General features: G+C 32.1%; 1 protein-coding gene and 1 long non-coding RNA gene across 2 annotated transcripts; one reads left to right on the top strand and one right to left on the bottom strand.

Moving 5' to 3' along the window:
• Positions 1-3,933: 3,933 nt before the first annotated feature.
• Positions 3,934-6,483, top strand: LOC106416142 (transcription factor FAMA). The gene is made up of 5 exons (XM_013856976.3): positions 3,934-4,174; positions 4,417-4,455; positions 4,547-5,203; positions 5,307-5,744; positions 6,231-6,483. The coding sequence occupies exons 2-5, from the start codon at positions 4,438-4,440 to the stop codon at positions 6,318-6,320; spliced, it is 1,203 nt and encodes a 400-aa protein (XP_013712430.1). The 5' UTR covers positions 3,934-4,174; positions 4,417-4,437; the 3' UTR covers positions 6,321-6,483.
• Positions 6,484-9,949: 3,466 nt separating this feature from the next.
• LOC125583941 lies at positions 9,950-16,004 on the bottom strand. The gene is made up of 4 exons (XR_007320950.1): positions 15,975-16,004; positions 15,801-15,899; positions 15,616-15,732; positions 9,950-15,512 (listed from the first exon to the last, which is right to left on the bottom strand). It is a non-coding gene; the product is annotated as an uncharacterized LOC125583941 (long non-coding RNA).
• Between the last annotated feature and the right edge of the window lie 4,802 nt (positions 16,005-20,806).

Raw genomic sequence — 20,806 nt, 5'->3', positions numbered from 1 at the left:
CTCCTGTGACAGTCAAACCAACACGTTTTCCTTCCGTGTTTTAGTTGGAAAGCATCAGTGTTATCTTGACAATATGGACATGATAGCCTTCCATGCGTTGTCCATCCAGATAACATACCATATGCTGGAAAATCACTTATCGTCCACATTAGTTCTGCCCGCATTTGAAAGTTTTCTTTAAACGAAACATCGTATGTTTCAGCACCTTGAGCCCATAGTTGTTGCAACTCATATATTAGTGGCTGAAGAAACACATCAAGTGATCTCTTAGGATGCTCTGGTCCGGGAACGAGAATCGAGAGAAACAAAAACTCTCGTCGCAAGCACAAGTTTGGGGGTAGGTTGTATGGTGTAAGAATGACTGGCCATAGAGAATACTGTCTTCCACTCTTGCCAAACGGGCTGAAACCATCAGTACATAATCCAAGGTAGACATTTCTTCTCCCATACGCAAAGTCGGGATACTTTGATTGGAAATGCTTCCACGCTTTTGCATCTGAAGGATGTCTGATCTCACCATCTGTTGAGTGCTCCGCATGCCATCTCATTGGTTGCGCTGTGCGTTCAGACAGATACAACCTCTGCAACCTTTCCGTCAAAGGCAAATACCACATCCTTTTATATGGCAGTGGAACTCTTCCACTCGTATCTTTATAACGAGGCTTTCCACAAAATTTGCATATAACCCGCTGTTCATCTGCCATCCAATAAATCATGCAGTTGTCGCTGCTTACATCTATTACCTGACACGATAAACCAAGACCAGCTACGAGTTTCTGAACTTCGTAGTATGAACCAGGAGCTACATTATCCTCGGGTAGAATACCTTTTACAAAATCAGCAATCGCATCCACACAGTCTTCAGCCAAATTATAATCTGTTTTAATGCCCATCAATCTTGTAGCAGATGATAAAGCTGAATGACCATCTCTGCAACCTTCGTACAATGGTTGCTTTCCAGCATCCAACATATCATAAAATCTCCTAGCTTGTGCATTGGGTAAATCTTCCCCTCTAAAATGATCATTTACCATCTGCTCAGTACCTACACCATAATCTACATCCGTTCTAATTGGTTCTTCTAATCTAACCGCTGGCTGAGGTTCGCTAGTACTACCGTATTCATAATCAGTTTCCCCATGATGATACCAAATTTTGTAACTTCGTGTAAACCCACTCAAATATAGATGAGTCCAAACATCCCACTCTTTAATAACCTTTCTATTTTTACAATTAGAGCAAGGACATCTTAACATACCTGTTTTTGCTTCCGATTTTCGGTGAACTAACCCCATGAATTCGGTTATATCTCGTTGGTATTCTTCCGTAAGCAATCTCGTGTTCGGATCCAAATGAGGTCGATCGATCCAAGAACGAAAATAATTTGAAGAAGACATGTTTTTTATGAATCAAATTCGTGTGTAAAAGGGGTGCTTGTATGAAGATATGAAGGTACGAAGTGAATGAAGAGGAAGAGGGGTGCTTCTATTTATAGTTGAAATCTTGCCGACAGACCGAGGAAATTCCGACGGAATTCCGACGGAAACAGCTAGTTCGTCGGAATTTCCTCGGAATTTTTAAAATCCCCCAACGGCTTTCTAACGGCTATAATATATCCTCGGAATTCATCGGTTTTTTCCGAGGAATACGTTTTTCCTCGGTATTCCATAAGAATATTCCGACGGATTAATATTTCCTCGGAATTCCGTCGGTATATTCCGAGGAAATTCCGAGGAAACCAAATTTTGTGTTTCCTCGGAATATCCTCGGAAATTCCTCGGGATATTCCGAGGATTTCATTTTCCGTCGGAATGTCCGTTAGAATACCGCTGTTTTCTTGTAGTGTTAGGGTATCTGAAAATATTTGTTTAGTTAAAAAAATAAATGATAAAATTTATAGAAAATATATAAAATTTAAAATGATTTTCAAATAATGATTTTATTCTTTTGTTTCATTTTTTTATTTTATTCTTTTAAAAGTGAATAAAGATTTTTTTTTTCAGTTTCATCTTAGGAGGTGGCAATTTAATTCAATATTTTAACTATAAATTATCTTTCAAAACTCACAAATCTGATTTGATAGCTTTTATTGACAAAATTCTTATTTTCCAATAAAGTGGAATTTTTAAAAGTTGGTATTCAAGAAAAAAAGTTGGATTTCAGATAATATTCTAAAAAATAATACAATAAGTGAATATTAAAAATGAATTCTTTTTAAATACCTGCCTATGTTACAAAGATATAATTTCTGGTAAGAATAAATTATAAATGAGAACTTTTAGAAGAAAAATATAGATGTTAGAGCAGATCCAATGAAGTATGGTAGTGGATATCTAGGGTTAAAAGAAAAATAAAAAAATAAAAAGAAAACGAGAAAGAAATGGAAGAAGTTTGTCTGCGAGAAATTCTGACACATTTATTAGAAGTCGATATTGCCACTTGTCTTTCTCCCATTAGATTTACTTTAAAAAAAATAAAACAAAAATTAAATTTTAAATAAAAACAAATTAAACTAGTAATATTTTTGGTTAGAAATATCCAAATTCAAGAATCAACCAATAAGGTTGCTCTTACAAGTTTTATATTAACAACTTTACAAGATTTATTCTTTTTTTATAAAATTTTCTCTATTTATAAAAAAAAAAAGTAATTTCTTTCGCATTTTCTAGTTATAAGGATTTATAGAACAAAATCATTTTTATCAAATGTGGGAATGAAAAATAAGTTACAAATATTTTTCTTCATTTATATTATAGTTTTATTTTTCATTCACAATGTCTTCTCAATGGTTACCAATTTTTCCTACGCATGGCGCTTAGTTATTTATTGGACGTGTAATGGCATCCAAGAAAAATAAAATTTCAGTGATTAAATTACTATTTGAACCATGTTCTTAATCTTACGTATTATTAATCCAACCTTGTCCTTATTAAAATTCACATGTCTGGTGACGACAGAAAATAAAATAAACAAAATTCACATGTCGTCAAAAACACACACACAATAATAGCATATGTCATTTTCGTGAAAATAAAAAGGAAAAATTAATGTACTGGACACAGATAACATGAGTAATTCAATCTGAACTGATATAAATAAAAGAGGAGACGCGTATGGAGATTTGATTAAGTTCACGAAAAAGCGGTAGAAAAGAGGAATGGTTTGGCTTGCTTGTGAACTCTGGAGCTTATCCTACTCTTTAACGGTTCAAAAGATAGAGAGGTGATACACGTGTGTTTCACATTACTACTTTTCTCTATTCTATGGCTCCTCTCATTCTTACATTTAAGAAAAAAATAAAAAAACAAATATATAAATAGTATTTATTACAAAAACAAGATATGATTTGGAATACTCAATAATTTATCATTTGACTAATTCTCATTTTCTGTAGTTAATTGAACTCAATCCCAATTTTGAATTTGGTTTTGATAGAAAACTATATTTGAATAGGTCTCCAAACTTAAAATAAGCACACGAAAAAACACAAAAAATTCATAATACATTTATTTTTAGGTTTTCAGAACTAATTTTTTTAAAATATACGAAACAATTGATAAATCTGTAACCATACCAGAGCTTTTTAATAGTGGTCAATTTTAATTTCTTTATACATAACAAAAAAAAAGCCAAGATCCAGAATTCTGTTAGTTTTTTTCAAAAAATAGGTTTGTTAGGGGGAAAATATATAATGTAATGTAATATGTTTTTTTTTAAGAACGATGATTTACCTCATGCTATAATATTACTTAGGACTAATACATGTACATTCTTCGGTACATCGCATCTTTGAAGATAACGGACAACGATAGTACAGACTTTTATGTATCTAATTAAGTGGACTTAATTATTGTCAAATGATTTGTGTGAAGATCCACCCTCTATTAAATATGCATTAATGATTCCTAAGTTACTCTTATACAAACAAAGTAATGAGGATATACGTACAGTTAGGATTTCTTAATACCTCTTGCTATATATACCATATGTACGCATATGTTGGTCCTCTCTCTTTGTATTATGTATATATATATGCGTGTGTATATATATATATATGAGAGCTTGGTAGGGGTTGCTCAACCGTGACGGCTCAATATACATATTTCTTGTCCATCTTCTGCTACTTTTGCATGTCTTTTATACATCTCTCGTAAACCCTAGTAAATCATACAAGGTAAGCCCTCTTATATTTCATCATTCGCTTATTTATTTTTCATAACTCAGCTTGATAAAATACTGTGGATAAGACATATATGCATGTGGTGGAATATGTATTTTGCCTAGGTTTTTTTGTATGTCTCCAATTCCAAAAACAGCTATGGAGACATACATGTATATATATGCATAACTACGCGGGATTTTGATTCACATATATGTTTACAACTGACTGTGACGCTCATGGATTGTTGTTATCAGGCCAAGAAGCTCTGTGATCAAATGGATAAAGATTACTCGGTACGTACGTTTTCTCTCCATATCTTAATAATTTATTTCTTCGACTATATATGTGTGTATATATAAATAATAATTATACGGTTTCTTGCAGGCACCGAACTTCTTAGGTGAATCCTCAGGCGGTAACGACGATAACAACTCCGGTATGATAGACTATATGTTCAACAGAAACCTTCAACAACAAAAGCAATCGATGCCGCAGCAGCATCAACTGTCTCCTTCAGGCTTTGGCGCAACGACACCTACTTTTGATAAAATGAGCTTCGCAGAAGTGATGCAGTTTGCAGACTTTGGTCCGAAACTGGCGTTAAACCAGACCAGAAACCAAGACGATCAAGAAACCGGGATGGACCCTGTTTATTTCTTGAAGTTTCCAGTCTTGAATGATAAGATAAAGGACCATAACCATAACCAAACCCATAATCTCATGTCTCAAGAAGGAGGTGACTGTGAAGAAAACATAGGCAACGTGTTTCTTGAAGAAAAGGGGAATCAAGACGAGGAAAACGATAACAATTCGGTGCAACTCCGTTTTATTGGAGGAGAAGAAGAAGGAGATAGAGAAAACAAGAATGATACGACAAAGGAGGTGAAGAGCAAGAAGAAGAGAGCAAGAACAAGCAAGACCAGCGAAGAAGTAGAAAGCCAAAGAATGACTCACATAGCGGTCGAGAGGAACCGTCGGAAGCAAATGAACGAGCATCTTCGTGTCCTTAGGTCTCTTATGCCTGGATCCTACGTTCAAAGGGTATGATTACGCATATAATTCTTTTATGTGACTATATTCATGTGTATATATATAATTAGGACTGTCTGAAAACATTCTTTTTTACTATGCATGTATTTAATAGGGAGATCAAGCGTCGATCATAGGTGGAGCAATAGAGTTTGTGAGAGAGCTGGAGCAACTCCTACAATGCCTGGAGTCACAAAAGCGTCGGAGAATCCTCGGAGAAACCGGTAATAGGCAAATTGGGGACATGACCACGACAATGACTTCTTCTTCACCAATAACTTCGGTTGCTAACCCGCTAATTAGTACCGGAAATGTAACTGAACTAGAGGGTGGAGGAGGAGGGATCCGGGAAGAAACAGCGGAGAACAAGTCGTGCTTGGCTGATGTGGAGGTGAAGCTGCTAGGGTTTGACGCTATGATCAAGATACTTTCAAGAAGAAGACCAGGACAACTCATTAAGACTATCGCTGCTTTGGAGGATCTTCATCTCTCTATCCTTCACACTAACATCACTACCATGGAACAAACTGTCCTCTATTCCTTCAATGTCAAGGCAAGTTTTACTTTCTTACATTATAATTATAGGAGTTTATATATAGTACATCGTACATATAAAGTTTTTTTACCCATATGTTTGGATAGATTTAATATAAATATGCATATTCTAGTAAGCTATGAGATAAAAAGTAATAGTCTAGTGATTAGCATGGGTTTACTAAATAGGCAAGAGCCATATATACATAACACAATTACAATTAGATAATATGTATTACATATAGCTTTGTCATTATAAGCATGCTTTATTTAAATTTATGGTATAATTCCAAATTTTATTAAATAAAAATTAAGGTAGTACAAAGTTTAAAAGGAAAAACTTTACAGCAACACCTAGCTACAGGTTTGGTTTCCCTCTACACAGAAAAGAGAAAATCATAAAGGATCGTTACAAAGAAGATACGTATGTATTACGAATCGGTATTGTTATAAAGTATATAGTAACCGCAAAAAGCTAACATCAGGTAAGTATAAACACGTGCAGATTACAAGTGAGACGAGGTTTACTGCAGAAGACATTGCAAGTTCCATCCAAGAGATATTTAGTTTTATTCATGCAAATACTACCATGTAATAATTTTATATTTCTCCTGTCGTTTCCGTTAAAGGTACTTTCCATAAGTTTATGTTGGTGTCTTAAAAATAAGTCTATGTTTGTTCCATTTTAGATTTTACATGTCCTTTTGTTTTGTTTATTTATTTTTACCTTTTAGATGCAATTATTTTTTCGTTTGCTATGGTACATCTAATCATCAAGGCATCATTAACATATCTAACATATTCTCACATTTCAATTCAATTATTTTAAAGTGCTAAAGGTTGGAAACAACTACTTATAAATGCATGAATGATGTCATGATGGCATGAAAAACAATTATCCTTTTCAACAAAAATTAAGATCATATTTCTTAAAGTTGACTGATATGACATTATTTCAATTAGCTTTCCTAAGTCACAAAATTACAATAGATTTTTGTCAACAATTAAAAAGGTTATTCTGTACCCAAATTTGTATAGTTTGACATATCACTAGAACTTTAACTAATTTTGTCAAAAAAAAGTAGACGATTTTTAGAGTTTGCTATTTCCCCTAAAAAAGTTTTAATACTCATTTTAAAAGCCAGATTCTGGTTTCTGAACTTTTAAGATTTAAATAGCTTTATGATAATTAATATGATTTATGAAGTTTCCTTATATTAATAATGTGATTAATTTGTGTTTGAAAGTAATTTACAGATGTTTATGTGGAATGAGTAGGCCTGGGCATTCGGGGTCCCAATCGGATTTCGGTTTTATCCAATCGGGTCTCGGTTTTTCGGGTTTATCAAAAATCAGCCCCATTCGGATTATATAAAAATTCGGTTCGGGACCGGTTCGGGTTTTATCGGGTTCGGATCGGGGTTAGTAAATCTTCAAAGAACCGGTACAACCCGGTGTACTTTCGGGTTTTGGGTTCCAACCGGTTCTTCGATTTTAAAGTACTTGATTTATACATATTTTGTAACCAAAACATAAGTAAAATCGGTTCTTCGGGTTTAAAGTACTTGATTTGTACCTATTTTGTAACCAAAACATAAGTAAAATCGATTCAGAAATAAGAAAAAAACATCAAACATGATCATTCAAAGTCAAACGAAAGGTATACGTTGTTATCTATAGAAAGAAAACAAATAAATGAAATCATAAAACGAAAAATTAAGTTCTCATGAAATAAAAAATTATTCAATGAAAATAAAACCAAAATCTAAAAATTTCATGCCTCAACCGCCACTTTCAACCATCAACCTTCAAGTAGTAGATAGTTATTGTAGATGTTTAATAATATCTTAGTGTATTTTAGCTACATATCAGGAATTAAGATCATGTTTGGTACAAGTTCTTTTTTGGCATTTTGAATGTTTCGGGTTCTATCGGATATCCATTTAATTTCGGGTTCGGTTCGGATAATATCCATAATCCGAAATACCATAAAACAAGATCCATTCGGTATTTATGTCGGGTTCGGATCGGTTCAGATTCATTTTTATCGGATCGGGTTCGGTTCGGATTTTCGGGTTCAGTTTATTTGCCCAGCCCTAGGAATGAGCTTCAATGTACTGACTTCAGAGAGTAGGTTCTAGGAGATAATACAATCCGAAATAAATAACGATGAAATATGCGATAAGACAAGAGGAGGTGACTTTCTCGTTTCTTCTATGACGTTTTAGTCAGTATAAACACGAGACTGGATGGAGAGCAAAAGTATCATAAAGTCAAGCTTTATTGACTAAAAGGGTATCCAATGAATTTGATTATACGGTAGCTGCTTAAGAGCGAAAACTAAAGATTGAAATTTGTCTTTAAAATTTATCGTCCTCTCGTCAAATGTTCAAAGAAGGGTTTCTATAGAACTACATGATGTCCAGATCAGTATATACTTCTTTCGTCTGGTGATCCATACAATTCTACGTCCTTTGTGTTGTAATAATCCTCATTACTCTGACAAAACTCTCCGGTGCATCCATGCTATCAATAGAGTTGGTAAACCCGTTAGTTTTGTTCCCATGACTAAGAACATGAACATCCCAAAGTTCTTAGGAATATTTTTTTGACAAAATGTGGGTTCCACTGACGGTGTAGATCCCATAAAAATTTAAAAATCACTTCCAAAATCACTTCCAAAATCACCAAATAAGGATCAGTAATTGGAAGGTTTTGACACTGTTTGCGGGCCCATGCGATTGGTTTTTTTTTTTTTTAGAAAAAAAAATAAAAATATAAAACTTAAGAACCCGCGATAATCATGGTCTAATGTTACGTGGCATGGTATTTCGTGAATCACACTTCTTCCAACTAGATGCGGTACGTGTGCAGTGGATCTTTCATAAACTTGTGATCGAACACGGTCCAACAATTTGTTACCCGAAGAACTGTTTCTGACCTTGTTATTATCTTATTGTCCAAGAAAGAGTATGTTTGACTGATTCTGAGGTTAATAAGATGCAACCAACAGTCGTGATGATGACAGTGTTTCAAACTTCATACTGTACACAGTACACAAGAAGCTGCGTAATTAAGAAGATAGAGACGAACAAAGGGTTCCGCACTAAGCCTTTTTCAATTAAACAAAGGTTTCCACATGACTGTAACCAGGGCCGTCTGTAGTTGACGAAAAAGGCCAACGGCGTACTTTTTGAAGAATTAATTAAGGGCCCATTTTATAAAGTATATTTGCTTAAATAACTATTAGAATTTAAAAGTATATTGATTAGTTTGGTTCATAGAACCTAAAATCTCTATAAATTAATAATATTAATTTATATTATGATTTTATAAGATGTATGAATTTAATAAAATATTATTTTATTAAAAATTAACTGTAACAAAATTTAAGTTTAAAATTAATTTTCTAAAATATCTCAAATATTATTTCATAAAAATTATATTGTACGTACGCATTTTTTTTCTATTGAGCCATCAAATCGTAGCCATCAAAGTATTCCTGCTCCCTTTCTTATTTTCTTTTAATAAAAGACTAGATCTTGATCCGCGCAACCGTGCAAGTTTTTTTTATTTATATACTAAAATGTTTTAGTTTATATAACAAAATTTATCAATAACTTAACGTAATTTAGTGTTATATATTATGTAATTTTATAATAGCTATGTTTACGTGGCTTATATATTATTATTATAAATTTTATATTTTTGTAACAAAAATTATTTTGGAAACTTTATTATGTAACAATATTACTTTACATACTTTTTTATTTTAAATTTATATGAAAGCAAATTAAATTGGATCTATACAGTAGAAAATATATTTTATGAGATACTGTAAAGAATTTCTTTTAAAAAAAACCTATAATACATTGTACTTCAAAATATGTTTGTAGTAAATATCATATTTGAGAAATACATTAAGTTGGATAAAATATCTTCTTTTAATTTGAAATAGAAATGAATATTTCTAACAAAGTCTTTGTAAATTTTATTTTTGAAAATTAATCAGTTTAGATTGTTATTATCAGTGAATATATAATTATAATACTTTATATAATTTTACATTTCATATATAAATAAAAAATAAAATAAATTTTAATTTCTAATTATAGTTTATTATAACTAAAATTAAAATTAATTACTTTTGGATATAGAATTTAAATTTATTCCGAAAATATTTTAAAAAGATTTTCAGAACTTTCTTAAAAAATATTTATTGTTATTCAATTAAAAATATAAATATTATAATTAATTCATGTAAAATTTGATAAAATTTTAAGGAATGATCCATTATTAATAATATTTTGATGAAATAAAATGATAATTAAATATCTCGTTAGGATATTGTTATGAAAATACAAAAAAATAATGTAAGCAACTTTCTAGGGATGGTCCATTTAAAATATCATACATGAAACAAGTCATGACTTCTCTTTTTAATAGTATAGATTACATATTTTAGATATATATTCTCTACACGGTTAGTGAAATAATGAACCAATTTGGAGCAATGAGACAACTAACCCCTTTTTATTCTTGTTCTTTTACCTTTTCCAAATATTTTATATTCAAGTTTTGTTATAAAATGCAAGTAGTTGTTATTTATTTGTACGCAAATGAAATTAATTGTTGTAACATCACTTTTTACAATAATATAAAGATGTCACCGAATAAAAAAAGAACAATCATTTGAGCAAACAAGAAAGAAAAGGAGGTTAAAAAGAGAAGAAGCTGATGAGTGTTATCCAAACATTATTGAAAATTGACAAGTATTTTAGTTTTTAGGAAATTTTTGTTCAAAGTTAAAATTTCTCAGACCATCTTTGAAAGCTTGGTTAGCATTGCGCATGCAACAATGGCAGATCTGAACCGGGCCTCGTGGTCTGGTGGTAAAGGAACCTCGGCTGAGGTGTCCGCCATCACGACTTCGAGCCCCGGCCACAGCGGATTTAACATCCCTTCTGTTGGAGCGCTGGACCCCCTACGGGGATAGTTGGGAATGCCCAGATACCAGAGTTACCAAAAAAAAAAAAAAAAAAAAAAACAATGGCGGATTTGAACAGGTAAAAGAGTTTTTTTACCAAAAAAAAAAGACAATGGCCGATCTGCAACAATAGTTATCCGGGACAAAACTAAAAAACATTATTACGACATTTCAAAATTAAATTTTTAACAAGGGCATTTTCAAAATTCAATACAAATTTACACTAATTAAAAAATATTACGGAGGGCAACTGCGCAACGTATGGCAACACGTGTTATGTTATACTAGATCCGTTGTTCGCGGTACGCGCGGATTATGTTTTTTAATTTATTCTCTATATATTTAAATTGATTAGAAAAGTTTGAAAGACAGAAGTTTAGTTTTAGTTTTTGTAGAGAAGTAGAAATTAAAAAAAAAACAATGATAAAATAGTTAAAAATATAAATAAACCTAGGTATCAAATTGTGTGGGAAAGAGAATAATAATCCTAATGATGCATGAATTAAAGTCACTCTTTGCTGCATGCTTTTGCATGATCTCTTAATCGCCCTTTGAAATATTTTATGTAATCAATTGATTTGTTGAAGTAGAAATTTGTTGCTGGTGATGAACTGAGTAGTAGTTTGCCCGGAAAATATTGGATATTATTGTTCTGTTGGAAAAAAAAATTTAGATCTGTATTATTTTTTGATGTGTTTAAAAAAATTATTTACTTTGGAAAAGTTTAGGAATTATGCTTGTGATGATGACAACTTTAAATTTTCTATTCTTCTTGTTTTATAGGATGATAAAATCTGCTGCTTGCTTGTCGTACAGTATGAGTTTAACCATTGTCGACCTGAGATAGAGGTGTATGTATGAGGAGAATTATGATTTCGTGTTTACCTATTGTGTTAGACTTACCTGTTCAGCCGTAGACCAATCGTGGCATCAATATTGACTTTTGGGTGGTATGGATTTCTTTTTTGTATTATGAGTATCTGCCCGACGACATCTACACATTGATTTTGAGTTAGAACAAAAATCCATGTTTGTTTAATTGATATTGAGCTGACTTACTTATCTGGTAAGTAGGTAGGGGTAGTGGCTAAGCGCAATAGATTTTTGTAATTCTGAGGAGAGAAATTGTGAACTGGAAATATTGGACCGATGTCTGTAACTTTCGATGTAATTGTGTTTTGGTCGATCTGAATGTAATACGGCAGCTGAGTGAGTTTTCGATGTCGTGAATTATGTATGACAGAAAATCCTGAAAATTCATATATATCTCCCTCGGTTAAATTTTTTGGGTCATTTGGCTGAATGTTTCCGGTGAGTCAACCTTCTAATAGTTGTCCCTGAATGTGAACAAAATTTGTTGTGCCGAACCAATTAAGTAAATAGTGAGTAGTTTAAACCAAATACATATATATGTATATGTTAAAGTTTTAATAAAGGCTTACGTGGTGGTCATAGCACATGAAGCCGATGTAAATTTGAGTATTATCTGTTTGGTGTTTTCGGATGTCCCAAACACTTCTTATACATACCGTGATATGGCGCACTGAAATCCCTTCCTGAAGTTGGTGGATTCTTTGAAGAATGTGTTGCATGTGAGATGTCACTGTAAAACATGCAATTTTAATTAAGGGCATACATTTTTTAGAACTTTACAAAAGAAACTATCTTCTGGTATTAACACTTTAGTTTAGTTTTACTGTTTGATTCTCTTAAAACATATATTAAATTATACATAATCTTACTAAATATATACAAATCTAAGGCAAAAATCAAACGATATGAAAATAACAAAAGTAATCAAAATTTTAATATGTATAATAAAAATATCTTAGTTGAATTGAAAAAGTAAATGTTATCTAATATATTCAAATAATAACCAAATAGTAGAGATATTATATATCCAAAATTACACCTCTAATGAAATGCCAAATTGAATTGCTAATATTTTCTAGTTTTTTTAAGAAATACAATTTTACACAATTTTGGACGAAAATATATTTATCCACACAAACAATATTATAAGATAAAAGTACATAACAAAATTTATTTATTAAATTAAGTAATTAAACTAAATTTACATCAAAATATATATAGCATTGTTCTATTTATTTTATGTAGCTGTTGCAATGGGACATGTGATTTCAAATATAGCAACTTTTATATGAAATGGATTTATAATATTAGCATCATATCTTTATTTTATTTTATTCAAGGTACAAATATTAATAAGTAAACAATAACAAATCTTCTTCAAATCTTTGGATTCCTTTTCTGGAAAACAGATTTCCAAAAATTGGTTATTTAATTTATCTATCAGAAGTTTACGCTGCAATTAAATTTTAATTCAGTTTTAGTTAAGCCTGAAGAAACTGTCATCAAAATATGTTACAGTTATATTAAATTGGAACAAAGAAAGTACCCTCTTCCATTTCCTTGTTTACAAATAATTAATATTTGTCAATCATAGAGTTTAAACCGGGTAACTAGCTTAAATTACCGAAAATAATTTGTCTTTGTCAATTTCCTTGTTATGTGAATTTTGATTAAAATATATCAGTTTCATTTTTTTGTTTTTAATTGTTAAGTAAGTTAATAATTTCCTTATTTATTAAAATATTTTCCTTTATTTTGGTACGTTTTAAAACATATTATAAACAAATAAAATTCAATAAGATGTGACTAATGAAAAATATATTAAAACGAAATATAGGTTAATAAGATGTGACTAATGAAAAATATATTAAAATGAAATATAGGTTTTGGCAATATACAGATAAAAATCATATTTCCGTTTTATCTTAAACTTTGGCATAAATATAAATTTCAATCATCTCAGAAGGCTCGGCTAAATAAAAACAAAAGGAGATAAAATTGATTTTCGTTTTTTAACAGTTTGGGGGCTGGAAATTGACCTACCTTTGGTTCTAACAAAACAAAGCCTTCTTTTTTTAAACATATTTTTAAAGAATTTTCAAAGAATCATAAAATCCAAAACGAAGTCTTTTCCGGTTTTAAGAATTTTCAAAGAAAGAACAACAATTTTTGTAAAAGTAAAAAAAACAAATTGCATTTTAGACAGGTGCAAACTCCTGTAATGATGAAACAATGGAGTGCATTTACAACTTGTATATTTGTTTTATTAAAGTTTTGGATTAAAGTATTAAATTAATATTTGAATAATAAAATTGTTTTTGATTCAAGATTGATAATAAGGCAGAGTTAAAATTCCGGTTGTATAGGGTTTTAAGGTTTTTTTGGGATTTTTGAAAATTAATTTGTCATTGTCACTTTCCTTGTTGTAATATATGAGAATTTTCATTAAAAAAATCAGTTTAAATTTTTAGTTTTACAATAGAAAGTAAGTCTAAATTTATAAAATTTACATTACCGCTTCCTGCGTCAATTTAAAAGGCACAGTCATATACTTTTTTCTCTTACGGAAATTGATAGCTCACCACAATGGAAATTAACTTTATTTAAATAAGATGTAAATAATTAATCTTTGATAAAAAAAATAACTTGTAAATTCAAAATACCTCTTAGATGCAGAGGATCTTCGGAGGTTTGTTTCACCATAGTGTTGAGGGACAGCAGTTCCTTAAACAAACACACAAAAGAGAAATAAGTAAGATATGATGAACCAAACTGTGATAAATAAAGGGATGATATTGATGCAAGCATGTGGTGTTTGGAGGTTGGTTTGACCCTGGTCAGATCCACCACAAAAACCTAATGAAGCTAATTGGCAAAGCCGTTTGATGGTATACTATTGCTTACGTGATGAGACGTCAGCCGGTTTTCTATTCAGGCGTCGAAGACCTCTCTGGGAAGGTAGAAGGAGAATCGGTGGAGACTGCAGTGCGGTAATGAATATGCCGTGTTGAGCTTCGAGTCAGAGACCGAATCTCTTTTGGAATACGTATTGTTTTGTTTCCATATCTCTTGTTATTTGTATTAATGGTTGAATATATTTTCTTCAATTTTTGGCATGAATATCTTTTGCCATTAACAGCTGGACTTAACAAATCCATGCATGCATTGGATTTATAACAATGTGAATTCTTAAGTACGTAGTCCATTTGCCATTTTTTTTTTCATGTTCCACTACATATACAATGATCAGATTCATATACATAACAAACATGAATTGTGAAATTTTGTTTTTCTCCATCACTGACTCCAACCAATAGGACAAATTAATCACTTGGATAATTACATAAACTAAACGCATGGCCCGTTTGATGTCCTTCATATATGCATGAGTATAGTAGTGACAATGAACAAGTAGGCATAAATTATCTTAGTTTCATAACCAAGATAAGAATGAAAACCAAACAACTTTAATAAGAAAACAAAACCATAAGATTTTTCAAATAATAAACTGTCTTTGCAAGAAGAAGAAAGCAAACTGATTAAAGAGAGATAAGAAGACTGTTACCGGAGAAGCATTATGATTGGGCAGTCTGTACCAGCCACTGATGGAGTGACTATACTGCATGTGATCTAGCCACTAAGCTTGGCACGCTTTGCTTTCTTCTTGTCGTCACTGGCTGAAGTACCACCACCACTGCTCTCAGCTAACTCGGACATTTCCACTTCATTTCCTGGTGGCGTCTTGAGTGGAGGATTCTTTGGTGGCAAAACTGCTGATGAGACAATTTTGGTAGCTGTCAAGGATAGGCGGGTAGATGTGAAGTTGTAGTGAGCCACCTTGATCCTGAATTTCTTTGTCTGTCCTATTGTGTCGATAAAACATTGTGGCAGTGGAATCTCAAGCTCAGCCCCATCTCCACCATTTTCCTATTATAACAGAATCATTTATCAAATTGGTAGCTTTGAAAATTCAATAAAATACGTGTCAAGTCTTATCATGATTATCAATTTTCAACAGAATAACACGTACCTCAACATGTCGATCAACTCTGTTGCTTTTCTGCCAGTGAGATCTTTACCAGCATTTCCGAGAATGATGAAAGTGCACTGCTCCTCATTATCATAGACAAACATTTCTACGCGGTAGCTGTGTCAAAGGCAAGTAATTAGTATACACATTGTAGAATGAAAACATGTTTGAATGGAGAATCTTACTTGGCTCCTGCAGTAGCATTTTCATTGCCGCATTTTGGACAAAGCATTGTTGCCAAGCTTGACATCATCAATGGTGGCAATGCAGTCAAAGTAGGCAATCTGAAATCACATGCCAAAGTTTGTCAGCAACTAAACTCAGAAAAGTGTTTCATTGTAATAACCAAATGGGATTACCTTAGCAGGCTGACGCTTGATGAAGGCAGCAATCTCACTTATTGTGAGCGTCTCATATTTAACCACCTCAACAGGGTTGACCGAAGAAGTTGCAGAAGGGTTCGTGCTCAACCTTTTAAAAAATTTAAAATCAGGCGAACATCAAGGTTGTTAAATATAGAAAACTTTAAATTTAGAAATCTAAAATACTAACCAGGTCAAGTATTCCTTGGTGGGATCAACCTCTTCGTCCAAAAACACTCTTGATGAGGACATTGAACATAGGCACAATTTCCCTGCCAATAACAGAAGCAGTTAATGGTAGGTTTATGTAACTAAATGCGAGTGATTAGGAGGTCTTATATGGAGTCAGAGAGAGATTACCTCCGAATCTTTTAGGATTGACCGTTGTGACCAATAGAACCGTTGGAGTCACTGCACATGCGTCAAACTTCATGCGGAAATTTTCAGCAGCCTCGTCCCATAGATAGACGTTAATCACTGTACCACTGCGGGTTAAAAAAGAGTAAATGGTTAAATAAGGATCATAGAGTAGATGTTTAAAAAAGTAGATGCTTAAATAAGTATCATATAATAGAAAACTATAACAGCTTACTCTTTAAGCAGCAGATGAACCATAACTTTCCGAGAAGTCGAGTCATCCTTGGTGCACAACACCGGACGCTGATGGAGAGTCTGGCCTTCAACCAGCTTAAGGTGGCCAACAACATCTACAACACACAGCCACACGAATAATCAGCGCGGACACAGTCAAACATGATAAGAAATTACCTAAACCTTACCGTGAAGAGGAATGGATTCTGAAGCGCTCTTTTAAAATGCCTTCAATGTTGTCATCAAACTTCGACAGCTCTGAGGCATGTGAGATGCAAATCACCGGCCTCTGATCAGCAACATGGTACATCACCTTGCTGTTGGAAGCATAAAAGTTTGTCAGTGTGTATATCCTCCCACGCCGGAGCTCTTTTTCATATTGGTTGCGACGGTTCTGACCGATGAACCCCTGAGCCACAGTACCCTACAGAACAGGGAGACAATATCGATTAAGTTGAATATCTAAAAGTAGAGTGTTTACAAATTCTAACGTTCAGGGCAAACAAAACAATTTCTAGTTCTGGTATTACTCTATCACAGCACTCTCAAGTAAACAATATAAAAGCTATCAAAGCACTCTCAAGTAAACAATGCAAAAGCTTAACAGATATGCGGTGATTAGCAAAACAACAAACCTGCAATGATATTAATCTAATTTCAAACCAATTAATCAAGTTTTTTTCTCGAGATGGATGTGGTGATTAGCAAAACAACAAAACGGCAATGATATAACAGTTTAAATAGATACGCTAATATAATTTCAAACCAATCAATCAGGTTTTTTTTTCAAGATATGCTCATCTAATTTCATCTCAACCCAATAAATCAAGTACAGTTTAAATAGGTATGATCAAGACACACTAATATAATAGATACATGAATAATGAGACAGGAAGACCAATCAGAAATACGCTAATATAATTTCAAACCAACCAATCTAGTTATTTTTTTCAAGAGACGCTAATCTAATTATCCGTTAGTGTATTTCATAAGTTAACAACACATGCACAATGAGACATGAACACAAACCTCCGCATCGATCATAAGCAGCTCGATCCCAAGAATGATGGCTGGTCTTCCTTTCACATTCTTGCGAGCATCCCAGAAATGAATAAGCCTGAACTGCAAGGTGAAATCTCCTGATCCTGGTGTAACATGTCGGAAGAGGAGAGGAGAAGAAGCTTCGCCGGTAAGGATCACAGTCTTTTTTGCCATGATAAAGGTATGGATTTGACGATCTCATGTAAGAGGTCTGAGGTAAGAAGGATAAGGGTATAAATAGGGATCTAGATATCATCGAGCCGGAGGGGCGATGTTGAGGGGCCGTAGGGATCTTCAATGGAGGATTTATGAGAGCACATTGAAGTACCAGCACTCTCATCGGGGACGTTATGCGGGATGAGTTGGGGGAGAGGAAGAGAATCGACAAAGAGATTGGGATGAGTTTGGGGGAGGAAGAGAATCGACAAAGAGATCGAGACGGCGATTAGGGTTAGTGATTTTGAGATTTCAGAGAGGACAGCGATATAACCCACACCGTATCAAGAGCTGTGGATTGGGCTGCGAGATGGGTAATGGGCTGCGACGAATACAATATGAAGAGAGGTTTGGGATTGGGCTGCGAGATGGGTCTAACGGGCCGCGAAGGTGACAGAATTTTTTTAAATTTCAAGCCCAGTCCGGGTTGACATGGCATTTTGGTTGGTTCTGAATATTTTTGCCTTGTGGCATGGCTTAGGAAGCTCAAATTTAGCCTCTTTTATATAATAGGGATATTAGAAGTTTAGAACTAATATTTTATTTTCTAGTTTAATATTTCTCTCCTCTTCTTATCAGTCGATGATATATTTATTATTGTCAACGCTTTTGTTTTATATGAATTAAGACATTTTGTATTTGTCTCTGGTCTACTCTAGGCACAAATCTGCTCATAGTTTGGTCCATAAAGACAGAAAACAGAGTAACATTCGCAGATCCACACAAAGTTTTGTTCATTGATATGAACACTGTTTATGAAATCTATAATAGTAAGTGATAAATAACAAAAAAATATGGGATAATTTAAAAAATACTCTAATTATGTTTTAAATTTTGAAAAATACATTTCCTTTCTATTTTTGAAAAGTACACTTTCTTGTATATGATAAGACTTTTTTACCCTAATTTAAGTTCTAGTTTATAAATTTATTCATTAATTCAAAATTTGAAAATAGTATTATAATTAAACTAATAGAAATAAAGTTATTATATTAATAGTTTTATTGTTTTCAACTCTTATTCGTGACCTTTGCTGGTATTTCCATTGTTGAAGTTACTGCCACTTAGTATTTTTATGACAGAGGATGATAAATGAATTGAATCTCTTTTCTCTGTCTGTTCATCCATTTTTACATCATTAAAGTACACAATTTCACGTTATAAGACCGGTCAAAAATTACGATAAGGATTCCTATGCGCTCCCTGTGCTTTAAGTTCGCAAAAGATCATTTCTTCTAAAAATTTGTCTTGTCCTAATCCAAGCTGAAGTTTATAGTAAATAATAAATTGTGATAAAGAGAGAAGAAATACACCCATGCACTATTTGATTCTCAGACTTTTGTTTTTTATCTGGGTCGTTTCATATGTGTATATCGTATGTGAGTATAACAAAACAAAAACACTCTTCTGGGCAAAAGAAAAGATCATTTAGCTATTTAGTAAATAAGTTGTATGCATCATTAACTAATTGTTTTTGTTAATTAAAGGATCCTATGGAAAGGGATATGGTTAAATTGTGATGATATATGCTGTAACGTTTGTTTAAGAAATGGTGAATGAAGATTATCTACTTTATACTGTTGTAATATATTAGATATACGAGTATTTTCTAAAAAGGAAAAAAATAAGAAATTAATTGTTGATAAAATTTTAAACGTACTGTTTTATGTTTAAAATTAAATTTATTAGTTAAGATATCAGATAAGTATAAACATTAAAATTGGATACTTTAGTCATTTCACTTATAAATAGGTTTAGTTTTCAAAAAAAAATTAGACATGGTGTAGTTTTCAAAATATAATCTCATCTAAAGTTATTTTCCAAAATTTCCCAAAAAATATTGTATTACAATCTATACTATTAAGGGCCCGATCGGTTTAAACGCAGCGGTTGCGGTTGCGGATTATTACAGTTTTCAAGTGCTATTAAGCGTTTTGTATGACTGATACAAGGTTTGAAAATTGTTGCGTTTGCGGGATATTTGTGACTGGTTGATTATAAGATATTGCAGCAGTTTAATAATAAATTACCCATATAAACATATTATAACATTATAAAAATATAAAAACATACTATTGTAATAAAATATAATAATTATCGATATAATATGATTAATAAGAAATATTATGTTTATTTATAAAAAAAATTAAATTAGTTGAAAGTTATAATTTTAATAAAATTTGTTTTGAAGATTTATATTAAAACTTTTTAAATAATATTTTATTTCGTTTTATATATGTATATCTTTATATATGTGTGTATATAAATGTTTAAAAATTCTAATAAATAATTAGTTTAAAGTTCTCATAAAACAAATTATGATATTGTTTGTGAATTTTAATTAATATAAAAAATATGTATATATATATATTATAATATTTCCATTTTAAATTTTAAATTTTAAAATTTTAAATATTTTTGACAATAATTTTATATTTATTTTTCCAACCGCAAATACTAGCTGGAACTAGCTTTTGATTTTAAGAGGTACAGAGCAGTTTGGAGCGATTTGTAGCGGTTTGTATGATTGTTTCGAAACACTGTCAACCGCTACCAACCGAAAAAGCTGCTTTTGCGGGTCGTAGTGGGAAAACCAGTCAGACCCTAAAAATAATAATTCTAAAAATCTATTTACAAAATATTATTGCACATATTTATTAACTATTTATTTTTTTTGGTTACCTTTATTTTTTCCAACTAATTTACCCTATTTCTGATTCACATAATAAAATAAATCTCAATTTCGTTGGACCATTTATTAACAAATTATAGAAAACATTCAGATTAGAATTAACAAAATAAAACCCAAGTTAATATTATTTTTGTTGTGAATAGGGAGAAAGAGGAAATCAATTATTCTTATTAGTCCGTAGACGACGACACCTTATATAGGAATACAAAATTATGGTTTAGAACCTTCTATAACATGGGCTTATGGGCCTATGATGGACATCCACATTAATATTCATAACACCACCCCT

Source organism: Brassica napus, chromosome C3, assembly GCF_020379485.1.
Source record: "Brassica napus cultivar Da-Ae chromosome C3, Da-Ae, whole genome shotgun sequence".
Classification (NCBI taxonomy): Eukaryota; Viridiplantae; Streptophyta; class Magnoliopsida; order Brassicales; family Brassicaceae; genus Brassica; species Brassica napus.
The sequence above is the reverse complement of the archived record's forward strand: the minus strand, read 5'-3'. Positions and strand labels throughout refer to the sequence as shown.

What these genes read in the sequence shown, in the direction of transcription:
- LOC106416142 (XM_013856976.3), top strand. An exon ending in CTGGATCCTACGTTCAAAGG is followed by an intron (nt 5,204 to 5,306) that starts GTATGATTACGC and finishes TGTATTTAATAG; the next exon opens with GGAGATCAAGCGTCGATCAT. An exon ending in TCTATTCCTTCAATGTCAAG is followed by an intron (nt 5,745 to 6,230) that starts GCAAGTTTTACT and finishes AAACACGTGCAG; the next exon opens with ATTACAAGTGAGACGAGGTT.